This window comes from Bufo bufo, chromosome 1 (genome assembly GCF_905171765.1).
Source record: "Bufo bufo chromosome 1, aBufBuf1.1, whole genome shotgun sequence".
Lineage (NCBI taxonomy): Eukaryota > Metazoa > Chordata > Amphibia > Anura > Bufonidae > Bufo > Bufo bufo.
This window is the reverse complement of record NC_053389.1, coordinates 290605052-290621854: the sequence shown is the minus strand read 5'-3', so window position 1 is coordinate 290621854 and position 16803 is coordinate 290605052. Positions and strand designations below refer to the sequence as shown.

The window sequence follows — 16803 nt, the reverse complement described above, 5'->3', positions numbered from 1 at the left end:
ACGTCATCACAGGTCCTTCAACAAAGGAGACACAAGGAGATGCCGGGCTACGCGAGCAAGTGGATTAAGGTGAGTTAAATGATTTTTTATTTTTTTTTAACCCCTCCAGTGCTATTTTACTTTGCATTCTGTATTCAGAATGCTATTATTTTCCCTTATAACCATGTTATAAGGGAAAATAATACAATCCACAGAATTGGGTACCAAACACGCACGATTTTTCTCACGCGAGTGCAAAACGCATTACAATGTTTTGCACTCGTGCGGAAAAATCGCGGGTGTTCCCGCAACGCACCCGCACATTTTTCCGCAACGCCCGTGTGAAAGAGGCCTAAGACAAATTGTCTATAAATGGAGAAAGTTCAGCACTGCTGCTACTCTTACTAGGAGTGGCCGTCCTGTAAAGATGACTGCAAGAGCACAGCGCAGACTGCTCAATGAGGTGAAGAAGAATCCTAGAGTGTCAGCTAAAGACTTACAAAAGTCTCTGGCATATGCTAACATCCCTGTTAGCGAATCTACGATACGTAAAACACTAAACAAGAATGGATTTCATGGGAGGATACCACAGAGGAAGCCACTGCTGTCCAAATAAAACATTGCTGTACGTTTACAGTTTACACAAGAGCACCTGGATGTTCCACAGCAGTACTGGCAAAATATTCTGTGGACAGATTAAACCAAAGTTAAATTGTTTTGAAGAAACTATGTGTGGAGAAAAAGAGGCACAGCACACCAACATCAAAACCTCATCCCAAGTGTGAAGTATGGTGGTGGGGGCATCATGGTTTGGGGCTGCTTTGCTGCGTCAGGGCCTGGACGGATTGCTATCATCAAAGGAAAAATGAATTCCCAAGTTTATCAAGACATTTTGCAGAAGAACTTAAGGCCACCTGTCCACCAGCTGAAGCTCAACAGAAGATGGGTGTTGCAACAGGACAACGACCCAAAGCATAGAAGTAAATCAACAACAGAATGGCTTAAACAGAAGAAAATATGCCTTCTGGAGTGGCCCAGTCAGAGTCCTGACCTCAACCCGATTGAGATGCTGTGGCATGACCTCAAGAAAGTGATTCACACCAGACTTCCCAAGAATATTGCTGAACTGAAACCGTTCTATAAAGAGGAATGGTCAAGAATTACTCCTGACCGTTGTGCACGTCTGATCTGCAACTACAGGAAACGTTTGGTTGAAGTTATTGCTGCCAAAGGAGGTTCAACCAGTTATTAAATCCGAGGGTTCACATACTTTTTCCACCTGCACTGTGAATGTTTACATGGTGTGTTCAATAAAAACATGGTAACATTTAATTCTTTGTGTGTTATTAGTTTAAGCAGACTGTGATTGTCTATTGTTGTGACTTAGATGAAGATCAGATCACATTTTATGACCAATTTGTGCAGAAATCCATATCATTCCAAAGGGTTCACATACTTTTTCTTGCAACTGTATAAAAGTGATTACAGTATTAGAGTGAAAGAATAAGTATAATGGGGAAAACTGTACAATCGAAAGGATGTTCTAGTGCCCTGCAGAGACATTCCTGAAGCTCCCCAAAGCCTCCATACTAGAACGCAAGCATCGTGGGATCCCAAACAGAACCAGGATTGTCACTAAAGATGATATGGTTCCAGTCCATAGTGGGCCAGGTTTCTTATTCATCTTTCAATGCAATCGAAAGCGACACCTGTTGACTGTCAATGGCAGGAGGTGCAATGGACACCATTAGGGATGGGCGAATCGACTTCGGGTGAAACATCCAAAGTCGATTTACATAAAACTTTGTTCTAATACTATATGGCAGGCATGGCCAACCTGCGGCTCTCCAGCTGTTGTAAAACTACTACTCCCACAATGCCCTGCTGTAAGCTGATAGCTGTTGGCAGTCTGGGCACGATGGGAGTTGTAGTTTTAAAAACAACTGGAGAGCATCAGGTTGGCTATCCCTGCTATACGGAGCAGGTACCACTTGGAACCGAACACGAGTTCGGGAAATGGTTTTTTACAGTACAAATTAATTTATGAAGTTGTTGCCCGAAGTCTCGTGAGACTTCACGAAGCAATAACTTCGGCTCATCGGAGCCAATACATTCTAATACTGTACGGAGCTCCTGCTCCGTACAGTATTAGAACAAAGTTTTATGCAAATCGACTTCGGATGTTTCATCCAAAGTCAATTCGCTCATCCCAAGACACGACACCACATTTCCTTCTGCTAATCATGTAGAAATGGTCCAGGCCGATAAAGAGGTCTGGATGGTGGATAAGGGTTCTGGGTAGTGGTCAACGAAAATGTGGGAGCTGCTCCTGCTTATTGGTTAATAAAATGATTTTGTGCTTTCAGCCATGGCGATGTGCATCGGTTGTGCTGACTAACCCCCATTTCTTTCTTTGCAGTCTGCATTGGAGATGTGGCTGACTCCATTGGTTATGCACTCCTAACTAACCTGTCCGTCCTACAGGCTGATTTTAATTAGTGCAAGTATAAAGCTGTAGCCTGCCCTCCCCTTCATTTATTGGGGGCCATTTGGCACCAGGAGAGGTAAAATACAGAGTGGGCTCAGCATTCATATGAAACCTGCATTCCCAAAATTTAACGGAGGCCATTATGACACCAGAGGAGGTAGTATTTAGTGTAGGTTCCTGTCCTAAAGAGATCACCTTGTTGTTGGCTGACAGGCAAAAATAATTTTTTACAAAATATATTTGCCAAGAATCTCACATTTATAACGTCTCATTAGCATTAGTACATTTTCTATAGTGAGTATGGTACGATTGTATTTACTTTATTATTTGTGTTTGCAGAGTACTGTTGCATTGTGTTTGTTTTTGCTTTGTGCTTTCAGCCATGGTGACGTGCACTTGCGCATGTCCATCATGTGTGTATATCCTCAAGTAACCAACTGCTCCTAACATCTCCAAACAGTTAGGTCAGAACGGCATAGACGGTGGGCAATTAGTCGAAAAGAACATCTTGTTTCTCTAAGTCCAATGATAGGCCGGCCCCCTCTCAAAGTCTGTCAATTGGGCAAAATGTCTTCAATATTTCACCACAAAGTACACTACCCAAAAGTAGCCTCTGAGATACTTTTTATAGGGCAGCGAGGAAGCACTTTTTCACTTGTTTGTGGCAAAACCCACTATGTAATCAGACTATACTTTTAATCATACCCCACGCCCTAATAATTAATACACAGCTCACAGACCTGTCCTGAGTCCCTACTTGGGGCTCAGGCCCGCCTTATGCTCTTCTTTCCCTTAGCTGACACTGCTCCTGATATGCCATCACTAGAGCGCTGGTCAGCCTGCTTATCCACCAGGCTCCCGATACCTTATTCTCAGAGATTGGGAGTGTTCCCAGACACCTTCCCTCAAGCATTTTCCAGCATTGCTGGTGGACTTGCAGGGGAGGAAGTGTGCCAGGGCAAACAGGACATTTTCCTTGCAGAGTGCTCAGAACTGGGAACACTCAGCTCTCCTCGGAAACTCCCCAAGTTTCTCCCCCCCCCCCCTCATTCTCTTCTTGCCCTCTTTTCATCCAATCCAATTCTTTATTAGTTTATTAGCACTGCATATAATACAACAGTATCAAAGGCTAATAATAAAGACTGATCATCTAAAGGAACACACACCTTGGAAGTACAATGCCATATTACACTTTTGGGACCAGCCAGTGCCATACCTCTCTTTTATTCCTTTCTTATCTATCAAGGGCCATTTATTTATACCTGTAGCATTCCCATTTCTTTCATGGTTTTTAATAACCGCAATTTTTTGGTATTTCACCAGTGACAGTTTTGCATTACCTCTTGTGAGCCACCAATGACAGTGGAGTAATTTCCCATGTGTATATTTATATGTCCCCACATCCCCTGATTTTTTTATTGTGTAATACCTGAGGAAGGGAGTAGTCTAGTGCTGAAATACGTAGCTCTTTACATTGTTAGGCCTCTTGCACACAAACTTTTTTTTTTCCGTTTACGTTCCGTTTTTTTGCGTTCTGTATACGGACCGTATACAGAACCAATCATTTCAATGGATCCGCAAAAACAAAACAAAGGTACTCTGTATGCCTTCCGTTTCCGTATTTCCATTTTTCCGTTCAAAGATAGAATAGGTCCTATTATTGTCTGGATAACAGACAAGGACAGTACTGTTCTATCAGGAGCCAGCTGTTCCGCAAAAAACGGAATGCACAGACGTCATCCGTATTTTTTGCGGATCCGTTTTTTGCGGACCACAAAATACTGAAAAAGCCATATATTAGTGTGCAGGAGGCCTTAATAAACAGTAAAAGAGATCACGCATCCAGAATCTTCATTGTCAGCAGCTCCTGACAACAATCCATTTTGCCAGCCCCCCAACCCCCCCAATAGTTCCTTCCTGATAATTGCCTGGAGGTGAAGAGCAACTTTTACACCCAGGGATCCCCTCTGCTGTATGGGGACAAATGCCATTGCTTGGCCTTATACAGAGTCATTGTTTCTGAGCAGCATAACAATGCTGCCCACAGACGATGATTTAATGTGCCGCATGAAATATCATTTCATCATGGGCCTGTCATTGGGAACGAGAGTTCATAGTAACACTTTTTCCCAATAATCGGACCGACAATTGTGACAGGCCTCTGACGATATTCCAATAATGACTGGAAGATGATGAGAGTCATGCTTGCAGTTATGCATTACAGCTATTATATGATATTCTACATGTGCCTACATGCCAGTGCCAGCATACAGCGATGAGCAGGAGCCTCAGTTTTAGAAGCCCCTTGTTCAGGTGTTATACCGCCCACAGTTTATCAGTCATGTACTTACTGATTCTAAGCTCAGATAGAAATTCTGCCCCCTTCTGGCTTCTCTACTTCCTGTGAAACTACTAATGTATTAGATGAGATCCTCACAGCCTTGATGCTCAGAGGCAAGAGTGTGTATATAATAAATTCCAACCATGCAGCTGCTAATTGGGTGTTGGAAGAGATAGGACCAGCCCTGGTTGGTCTTATCACCTTTATTACAGGGTGGCAAGAACCTATATAGGCCTCTGCTCACCATCCTTACCATAGGAACTTCATTGTTATCTAACATGGTAGTAGAGCATTTGGCCAAAGAATAATATTGGGTGAAGAGGTAAGGTGTAGCACTATAGTGACAGCTCATATTGATCCTTTCTATAGGGGCCCTCTTCTTCACTTTCTGTAGGACACTTATAATGTGCAGGGAACACTGATGTAGAAACATTTATTTTTCACATACCCCTGTCCTATATCTCCATTTTATCATTCAGTGCACGTTAGCTCCTGTCAGTAACGTGGGTCATCAGCGACACTTGGTGGTGACAGCAGCGCTAAGTGTCAGTAGCTACTGATAACTCCTGCTAAATCCTTAGAAGGTGTCCTAATTATAGCTACAATAATGGACATCAATCTGCTGGGAGTAGAGGTGCCTGAAACTCACTATTTGGCTAATGGAAAAGTACTGTGTGCGCGTGATTAGACTCATCCAGAAGACATTAATATACAACCCTGGCTTCATATGAATAGTAAACCTCAACTATCACAGGTCTCCCTCATACACACAATATTACAGGTCACAGACTTATGCTGCTTAAGGCGGACATATGATCAGTACAGAGAATGTATGAATCTTTGTAGCGTATACTATCAAGGTGAAGTGACATACTGTATACTGCCTGTAGGCTCGCAAATGATCAGACACCTCATCGAAAATTCCATCTCAGATAATATGGTCATCTGTCAGCTTTAGCTGTGAACAGAGCAGAAAACATAATCTTTGTGCATGTGTACAATGGATACTTAAAAGTAGAGTTTCCCTTAGGCTACATGCACACGACCATTGTGTGTTTTGCAGTCTGCAAATTGAAGATCAGCAAAACACGGATGGCGTCTGTGTGCATTCCGCAATTTGCGGAACGGCACGGACAGCCATTGATATAACTGCCTATTCTTGTCCGCAAAACGGACAAGAATAGGACAGGTTATATATTTTTTTGTGGACCACGGAACGGAGCAACGGATGCAGACAGCACACGGAGTGCTGTCCGCATCTTTTGCGGCCCTATTGAAGTGAATGGGTCCGCATCCAAGCCACAAAAATTGCGGCTCGGATGCGGACCAAAACAATGGTCTTGTGCATGAGGCCTTAAAGTAACATTCCAGGCAAAGGTGAAATACTGTGTAAGGGTAGGACCTCACAGTCAGGTTTCCTGATGCAGTTTTGGAAGCCAATATCAGGAGTGGATAATAAAAATAGAGAAAGTATAAAGGACAGATAAGACACACAGGTCTGACAGCTGGGAAATAAAAAATACATTTTTTTGAAGAATTTTTATTATGCAAAATTGGTTAAAAAAAAAGAGAGATATACATTTGGTATTGCCACAATCATATTGACCCAGAGAATACCTTTACCATGCTATTTATAATGCTTCTAAATCCAGTGGAAACAAAAAAAATAAGGGAAATTGCTGTTTTTTCCCATTCGTGTCCACAAAAAATTATAAAAGTTACACAAGGCATTATATGTACACTAAATATGATGGTAAAAAATACAGCTCATCTGCCTAAAAAAACAAGACCTCAAACAAAGTTATTGCTCTTGGAATGCATCAAGAAGCAAAGAACTAGCTGACTGCCTCAATAAATACTTCTGTTCATTTTTTACAAAGGAAAATAAAGGAAAAGGACCTCAGTTAGGAAAGAAGACTAATGAATCTTTTGATGCATGTGTCTTTACAGAGGAAGAGGTTCTAAGTCAGCTGTCTAAAATCAATACAAATAAGTCACAGGGGCCTGATGGGATACACCCAAAGCTATTAAAAGAGCTTAGTGGAGAACTAGCAAAACCATTAGCAGATTTATTTAACCAATCACTGGTAACAGGAGTCGTCCCAGAAGATTGGAAACTAGCAAATTTTGTGTTGCCCAAGAAAGGTAGAAGGGAGGAATCGGGCAACTATAGGCCTGTAAGCCTGACATCAATAGTGGGGAAATTAATGGAAACCATACTTAAGGAGAGGATTGTAGAACATCTAAAATCCCATGGATTGAAAGATGAAAAACAGCATGGGTTTACTTCAGGGAGATCATGTCAAACTAATCTTATTGATTTTTTTGATTGGGTGACTAAAATAATAGATGGCGGAGGTGCAGTAGACATCACTTATCTAGACTTTAGTAAGGCTTTTGATACTGTCCCACATAGAAGGCTTATCAATAAATTGCAGTCTTTGGGCTTGGACTCCCATATTGTTGAATGGATTAGGCAGTGGCTGAGGGACAGACAACAGAGGGTTGTAGTCAATGGAGTATATTCAGACCATGGTCTTGTTACCAGTGGGGTACCTCAGGGATCTGTTCTGGGACCCATATTGTTTAATATCTTTATCAGCAAAATTGCAGAAGGCCTCGATGGTAAGGTGTGTCTTTTTGCTGATGACACAAAGATTTGTAACAGGGTTGATGTTCCTTGAGGGATACACCAAATGGAAAAGGATTTAGGAAAACTAGAGGAATGGTCAAAAATCTGGCAACTAAAATTTAATGTTGATAAGTGCAAGATAATGCACCTGGGGCATAAAAACCCAAGAGCAGAATATAAAATCAGTGATACAGTCCTAAACTCAGTATCTGAGGAAAGGGATTTATGGATCATTATTTCAGAAGACTTAAAGGTAGGCAGACAATGTCATAGAGCAGCAGGAAATGCTAGCAGAATGCTTGGGTGTATAGGGAGAGGCATTACTAGTAGAAAGAGGGAGGTGCTCATGCCGCTCTACAGAGCACTAGTGAGACCTCATTTGGAGTATTGTGCTCAGTACTGGAGACCATATCTCCAGAAGGATATTGATACTTTGGAGAGAGTTCAGAGAAGAGCTACTAAACTGGTACATGGATTGCAGGATAAAACTTACCAGGAAAGATTAAAGGACCTTAACATGTATAGCTTGGAAGAAAGATGAGACAGAGGGGATATGATAGAGACTTTTAAATACATAAAGGGAATCAACAAGGTAAAAGAGGAGAGAATATTTAAAAGAAGAAAAACTTCTACTAGAGGACATAGTTTTAAATTAGAGGGGCAAAGGTTTAAAAGTATTATCAGGAAGTATTACTTTACTGAGAGAGTAGTGGATGCATGGAATAGCCTTCCTGCAGAAGTGGTAGCTGCAAATACAGTGAAGGAGTTTAAGCATGCATGAGATAGGCATAAGGCCATCCTTCATATAAGATAGGGCCAGGGGCTATCCATAGTACTCAGTATATTGGGCAGACTAGATGGGCCAAATGGTTCTTATCTGCCGACACATTCTATGTATCTATGTTTCTATATTAATCAAGAAAACATGAAAAAAATTGGCAGTCATTAAAGGGTTGTAGAAGAGCAGCAGCAGGATTCCATCCATTTATCAGCATGGGAAAGCTTAGAGTGTGGAGGTGCCACTGTATATACATAAATGAGATTTGCAGTAAGAACCTTAATTCAACAAAAAGGAAGAAGGCGCTTAATTATTTTTCTGGAACCAATCCCAAATTCAGAATGTTGCTCGGCTCCCAGATAAAGAAGTAAACACCACAGGGCAATGTAAAGTGCACTGTACTTTTAACCCTTATTGTGACTTGACAGCGCTCTGCTACCTGAGATTAACAAAAAGTACATTTATTTTGGAAAGGATTTAACTTGCTGTTTCGGTTTGTTGAAATTCTTTTGTAATACTTGCATTTCCATAAAACAATTTGGACCATGTTTGTATTCTACATTGTGTAGTCATTCTGCCATAGCTCCTGGAAATATATGAATAAATTGACAACTATATTTATTCCCCTAGTCAGTTGGGCATTTGCCTACACACTTTGTCATAATCAATTCACAATAATTATGGTAACACCCAGTTGTCAGTTTTTTCATATATTTCTAGGAAGGATAACTGAGGAACAGGACAACGTTCTAAGAAAAGATCTCCAAAATTATTGTTTCATGGAGAATGTAAGTATTTTCTAAAACGCACACAACAGGACAAACAGATACTGTATGCTCTATAGAGATAAGATATGAGTAAGCAGATGTTTGCCAGTTTGCAGCATGTTCTTGCTCTTGTATAAATCCTGGATGGAAAGCAGGTGTTAATTTACTCCACTTATCTAGTTACACAGTTAGGCCTCATGCACACGGCCGTGGCCGTATTGCAGCCCGCAAACAGCGGGACCGCGATATGCAGGCACCGGCTGTGCACTCCCTGCTCACTTGAATGGGTCCGCCATCCAGAGCTGCATGGTGTTTCTGTCTGTGCCTCCGCACTGCAAAAATATAGAACATGTTCTATTTTTTACGGTGCAGACGGATCACGGAACCATTCAAGTTGAATGGGTCTTGATCCGTCCCGGCCGCCACACAGATGCTGCCCGTGCATTGGGGGCCGAAAATTGCACAACGGCCGTGTGCATGAGGCCTTAATATGGTTAAAAAAAGACCTAAGTCAATCAAGTTTAACCAAGGGATAGGTGGGGAGGCAAATTTGAGAAAAGGGAGTTAGACTCAGATTTCTACAAATTTTTTGAAGCATTAATGTCATTTACTTTTAAGAATTCATCTAAACCCTTTTTATCCCCCCTTAGACGTCTCTTCTCAAGATTAAATAAATTCAATTCTTTTAATCTTTCTTCATAACTAAGAACCGCCATGCCCCTTATCAGTTTAGTCGCTCTCCTCTGTACTTTTTCCAGCTGCAGAGCGTCCTTTCTATGGACTGGTGCCCAGAACTGGACTGCATATTCCAGATTAAGGCTGCACCAACGCTTTGTAAAGTGGTAATATTACATCCCTGCCCGGGAGTCTATGCCTTGTTTAATGCATGACAATATTCTGGTGGCCTTAGAAGCAGCTGATTGACATTGTATGCTGGTATTTGATCTATGATCTACAAGGACACCCAAATCCTTCTCTATAAAAGACTCTCCCAGTGTTACATCCCCTAGGATATATGAAGCACAGAGATTATTACTACCAAGATGCATAACTTTAAATTTTCCCACATTGAACCTCATTTGCCAAGTTGAGGCCCAATCATTAAGAGTGTTCAAGTCAGCTTGTAGTGTGTGGACATCTTCTAAAGACTGCACAGTACTACACAGCTTAGTGTCATCTGCAAAAATAGAAATGGTGCTATTAATCTCGTCCTCGATTATTATTATTATTAAATAAATTAAATAATAGAGAACCCAGCACTGAACCTTGGGGTACACCACTTATAACCCGGGACCATTCTGAATAGGAATCATTGACCACAACTCTCTGGACACGGTCCTTCAGCCAGTTTTCAATCCAATTACTATGTATACTTTCCAAGCCTATAGACCTTACTTTACCTATTAAACGTCTATGAGGGGCAGTATCAAAAGCCTTTGCAAAATCCAGAAACACTACACCCACACCCGCCCCTCTGTCCAGGCTACTACTCACCTCCTCATAAAAACAAATCAGGTTAGTCTGACAACTTCTGTCCTTGGTGAAGTCCTGCTGCTTAATCACTTATGATATTATTAACCACCACATATTCTTGTATATAGTCCCTTAAATGGGTTGCTCAGGGGTTTTATATTGATAACCTCAGGATAGGTCATCAATATCTGATCGGCGGGGGTCCAACACCTGGCACCCCCGCCGATCAGCTGTTTGAAGAGGAGGCGGCGCTCCATGCAAGTGCTGCTTCCTCTTTATTACGCTATGTGTCGTCTCCATTGCAGCGTTGGCATAGTCTGATTATCAATACTCGTTCCATTCAAGTCAATGGAGCAAGTATTTGTAATTTCCTTTCCTTCCGAGACGGTGGACAGTGTAATGAACAGGAAGTAGGGATCGCATGGATTGCCGTTTCCTCTTCAAACAGCTGATCTGTGGGATGCTGAGTGTCAGTACCCCGCTGATCAGATATTAATTACCTATCCTGAAGACAGGTCATCAATATAAAATCCCAGCACGACCCCTTTAGGAGTCTTTCCTTAACAGAAGTTAAGCTTACTGGTCTTTATCACCTGTGGATGACCTAGAGCCTTTTTTTAACATGAGCACATTTGTCATGCGTCAGTCGCTTGACATTGTACCAGTCCCTAAAGAATCTCTATAAAATTATGAACAGGGGCATAGCAATACCTGAATGGGTTCTTTAAGACCTCTTGGGTGCAATCCATCTAAACTCAGAGCCGTGTTCATATTTATCTTATTTAACTTAGCTTGGACCATATATACAGTTAGCTAATTCATTAACATATTTATCGCACTTGAAGATGCACCTGCCCATAAGACGCACCTAGGTTTTAGAGGAGAAAAATAAGAAAAAAATATTTTTTAGCAGACCTCAGCTCAGACCCCCAATATTACTCAGACCTCAGCTCAGGGCCCCATTCAGACCCCCAATGTTAATCAAGCCTCAGCTCATAGCCTTAATCAGACCCCCAATGTTAATAAGTCCCCCAATCAGACCTCAGATCAGACCTCCATGTTAATAAGTCCACCAATCAGACCTCAGATCAGAGCCCAATCTGAATCAACCCCATTCAGACCTCAGTTCAGATCCCCATGCTCAGATCAGAGAACGCCGCAGCTCCGGACGCCGCAGCGCCTGACTTCCAGCACTCCTCCTGGTCTTCCTGCTGCGCTGTGCTGTGACCCAACGCCATACGGTGTAAGTTCACAGAGCACTGATGCTCTAACACTATGCAGAGTCAAGAAAGACCAGGAAGCGATGAGTAAAGAGCCTGGGGAGCGCTGCATTCCCCGCTTCCTGGTCCTTCTGTACTAATGAGCGCTTCCATAATGGAAGCACTCATTAGAATTCGCCCTATAAGACGCACTTACATTTTCCCCCCCACTTACAGAGCAAATGCTGTATACGTTGAAGATTTTTGCTAAAGATCTGGCCTTAGATTTAAGAGTTTGCATTGCAAAATGTAAAATCTGTGGTCAAATTTGGGAAAAACTCCATGGCTAAACCCAACATAGAACAATCAGACTGCTGCTAATTTCTGGGGCTTGTCTTCCGTAAAGAAAACTTCCACTATGTGTATTATTATTGTATTTTTATTTTTTGTGGTTGTTAGTAAAAGGGGTTAAGTGTCTATAGAAGGGAATGAGTCAAAAATCGCGCGCCTGTCTTGATTCGGCGCAGGTGCTCTGAGAGAAGGAGGCTCGCCTACTTAGCACTCCCTCAGTGCGCCTGCGCCGATGACGTCACCGAAAGAGAAGACGTCATCGGCGCAGGCGCACTGAGGGAGTGCTGAGGAGGTGAGCCTCCTCTCAGAGCGCCTGCGCCGAATCAAGACAGGCGCGCGATTTTTGAAATGCTGACAGGGCTAGCCGGAGGAGGAGATAGCGGCTGGCCCTGTCAATCAACAGGAGGAGGGGGTGGTTTTTTGCGGCTGCTACCAGCAAGTAGACGCCCTACTTGCTGGTAGACAGATAATTAGCATATTATAAAAGTAAGTTTTTTGCCTTATCTACAGAACGAAAATGATTAATAACATAATGTATAGATATATCGCAGTATAGGGATTATAAGTACCCCCCAAAAAAAATATTAGTTTAGTGGGGTGACAGAAGCCCTTTAATGACTTTATAATGAAAAGTTCTGCAACTTTCTAATATATTTACTTTGTGGTACAATTCCTCACCATAATAAAGATCTCTGTTTGCTGTCAGTGAATAGAAACATGCCGAGGCTGAAAACTGTTAATAACCTAATATTTTTTACACCTATGAGTTTGTTAATATAATATTATACAGTGATTAGGTTAGAGAAACCCATGCAATCTGTCTGGTTTACTTAGCTCCTTCTAATTCTTTTGATTTTTGTTTACTTAGGTTGACTGCTACAATTCTGTCAGTGGAACGATCTACAACTATGCGGCCATCACTCTAGAGGAGAGTCAGCTTGTCCCCTTTAAAGAGTACGAGGGAAAGACACTCCTGATTGTGAATGTGGCTACATTCTGAGGGCTCACCATGCAGTACCACGGTATGATGTGAGCACAGAGGATTATGGGAGATGTGATGAATATTACACAGTGTATTAATCGATTATCTGTTACTGAGATCTCTTATGACATCTGTATACCCTAGTACATGATTTGTCGTAAAATATGGATACTGAGAGTAGCAAAATTACAGCCAGTTCAGATCTCAGCTACGAAGAAGCTGCTTGCAACAACTGAACTCTCACTAGCCCTATCAATCATTGCGAGAGACTTCGGCTGAAAGGCGGAGGTGAAGCGGTGCACTGAGGGGCTAGGCCCACCCCTTGGTGCTGCAAGCTCACCTTATTACCATAAAAATATATTCTTCAAAAAGACAGATCAGATTGCTACGACAGGAGTAGTTGCACTTAGCATGATCAGCCCTACCACACAGTATGCCTGGTTTACTAGGGTTGATCATGCTGACAGATGCTGGAGATCCAGCGACAGACCTCCGCATCGTCAAGCAAAAACATACAGCAATACGGTACACAGTCACAACAGAGTTTATTGCACAAACAGAATCCAAGGAGGGAAACACAGGGAAATTGAGAGCTCTATGTACCGTCCGCACAGTGGGAGGAAAACCCCCACTGCGCCACTGTCTAGTAATACTCCAGAGGGGCGTGACTAAGCAACTCCTGGTATTCACTAGGGCCCCAGATGGTAGAGTTAGGCTTTGCTGCAGGGAGTTGCCAGGGTCCACTCTGGAGCGTGAACTAGACAGTGACAACAGGAGCAAACGGACAACAGGTACCAGAAGGTACCGACGGTACATAGGCAAACATAACAAACAGGCAAATACAAGCAGGCAACTAAAAACACAAGCAGGAGTTCACGCAAGGGAACAGGAGTGGCAATGAGCAGAGAAGGACTAGCTCCACCAGTGGTATACTGCGTGGCCTTGCCCATAGCACTCTGCAGCAAGGCACGCTACAGCAAGGGCTTGCTGAACAGAGACCTATGAATACACACAAGGTGACTCAAACATAACTGGCAGAACAGATAACAGAAACACAGGAAAGAGGACGGCAATGAACAAGTAGGAAACCCACAGAGCACAGACAGACACGGATCCCATGGGTCAGCAGCATGGGAGAGTGAATACAAACAAGGAGCAGGACAAGACAACACACACCAGGAGAGCTGACCCAGAACTGAGGAAACCTCAGCCTTATATACAGGTTCCATGGGTGCAGCAGAGAGGCCACACCCATGGAGCAGACAGAGAGGATTAACTCCAGATAGGAACACAGGGGAGTTAACCCATAAAGAATCACAAAGAACACACAGAAACGAAACTGCAGCGAGGAGCGCCGAACGAGCAAGGACGGAAAGTCACAGCCAGAGATAGTGGCTGTGACACAAACCTTCAATTCTAACTGAACCTTCAATTCACCACGCTTCAGTGAGCCTCTGTATGGATGCTCATTTCCGTATGCTGAAATAGACAGAGTGGATGCTAGTGTCCCCTGGTCAATTGCCCCTCCTGCCCTTCATATCTCCTGGCCCATTATTGTGTACTCATTTGATACATGAGGTCCAATATCCCTCAACTGTGTATACAATGCATTCAGAAAATCTTCAGACCCTCTCGCTTTTTTCACACTTTGTTGCTGCGGCCTTGTGCTAAAATAAAAACAAATTAAATTTTCCCAAACATTCTGCACTCAATACCCCATAATGAGAAAGTGAAACAGAATGTTAGAAATCTTCTCTACTTGATTGAAAGGAAAAACTAAAATAGTTCATTGTATTCAGACCCTTTACTCAGTACTTAGTTGAAAAAGTGATTACCGTCTCTAGTCTTCTTGGGTATGATGCCACAAAGTTTGCACACCTGGATTTGGTGATTTTCATTTTCTGCCATTCTTTTCTGCAGATCCTCTCAAGCTCTGTTAGGTTGGATGGGGACTATCGGTGGAAAGCCATTTTCAGGTCTCTCCAGAGATGTTCAAGTGAGGGCTCTGGCTGGGCCACTCAAGGACATAACCAACTCCTGTGTAGTCTTGGCTGTGTGCTTAAAGGGAACCTGTCATGAACTTTGTGCTGCCCATACTAACGGCAGAATAAAGTAGAGACAGGTGAGTTGAATTCAGAAGTCTGTCATTTATAAGTTAAAGTACAGTAAGGTCCATAAATATTGGGACATCGACACAATTCTAACATTTTTGGCCCTATACACCACCACAATGGATTTGAAATGAAACGAACAAGATGTGCTTTAACTGCAGACTGTCAGCTTTAATTTGAGGGTATTTACATCCAAATCAGGTGAACGGTGTAGGAATTACAACAGTTTGCATATGTGCCTCCCACTTGTTGAGGAACCAAAAGTAATGGGACAATTGGCTTCTCAGCTGTTCCATGGCCCGGTGTGTGTTTTTCCCTCATTATCCCAATTACAATGAGCAGATAAAAGGTCCAGAGTTCATTTCAAGTGTGCTATTTGCATTTGAAATCTGTTGCTGTCAACTCTCAAGATGAGCTCCAAAGAGCTGTCACTATCAGTGAAGCAAGCCATCATTTGGCTGAAAAACAAAACAAACCCATCAGAGAGATATCAAAAACATTAGGTGTGGCCAAAACAACTGTTTGGAACATTCTTAAAAAGAAGGAACGCACTGGTGAGCTCAGCAACACCAAAAGACCTGGAAGACCACGGAAAACAACTGTGGTGGATGACCGAAGAATTCTTTCCCTGGTGAAGAAAACACCCCTCACAACAGATGACCAGATCAAGAACACTCTCCAGGAGGTAGGTGTATGTGTGTCAAAGTCAACAATCAAGAGAAGACTTCACCAGAGTGAAAACCACAAGATGTAAACCATTGGTGAGCCTCAAAAACAGGAAGGCCAGATTAGAGTTTGCCTAACGACATCTAAAAAAGCCTTCTCAGTTCTGGAACAACATCCTATGGACAGATGACACCAAGATCAACTTTCGGAGAAGGAAAGGAACTGCTCATGATCCTAAGCATACCACCTCATCAGTGAAGCATGGTGGTGGTAGTGTCATGGCGTGGGCATGTATGGCTGCCATTGGAACTGGTTGTCTTGTATTTATTGATGATGTGACTGCCGACAAAAGCAGCAGGATGAATTCTGAAGGGTTTCGAGCAATATTATCTGCTCATATTCAGCCAAATACTTCAGAACTCATTGGACGGCGCTTCACAGTGCAGATGGACAATGACCCAAAACATACTGCAAAAGCAACCAAAGAGTTTTTTAAGGGAACGAAGTGGAATGTTATGCAATGGCCAAGTCAATCACCTGACCTGAATCCGATTGAGCATGCATTTCACTTGCTGAAGGCAAAACTGAAGGGAAAATGCCCCAAGAACAAGCAGGGACTGAAGACAGTTGCAGTAGAGGCCTGGCAGAGCATCACCAGGGATGAAACCCAGCGTCTGGTGATGTCTATGCGTTCCAGACTTCAGGCTGTAATTGACTGCAAAGGATTTGCAACCAAGTATTAAAAAGTGAAAGTTTGATTTATGATTATTATTCTGTCCCATTACTTTTGGTTCCTTAACAAGTGGGAGGCACATGTGCAAACTGTTGTAATTCCTACACGATTCACCTGATTTGTATGTAAATACCCTCAAATTAAAGCTGACAGTCTGCAGTTAAAGCGCATCTTGTTCGTTTCATTTCAAAACCATTGTGGTGGTGTATAGAGCCAAAAATGTTAGAATTGTGTCGATGTCCCAATATTTATGGACCTGACTGTAAGTGGTTGCCTAGAACCAACATCACAATTATTGCTGAC

The 16803-nt window shown here is 42.5% G+C and overlaps 1 protein-coding gene across 1 annotated transcript in view; it reads left to right on the top strand.

The window, feature by feature from the left end:
* Positions 1-16803, top strand: part of GPX3 (glutathione peroxidase 3) — a 50000-nt gene that overhangs the window by 14904 nt on the left and 18293 nt on the right. Inside the window, exon 2 of the mRNA XM_040440431.1 lies at positions 12877-13030. Coding sequence (XP_040296365.1) covers positions 12877-13030 — 154 coding nt within the window. The remainder of the gene's footprint in view (positions 1-12876; positions 13031-16803) is intronic.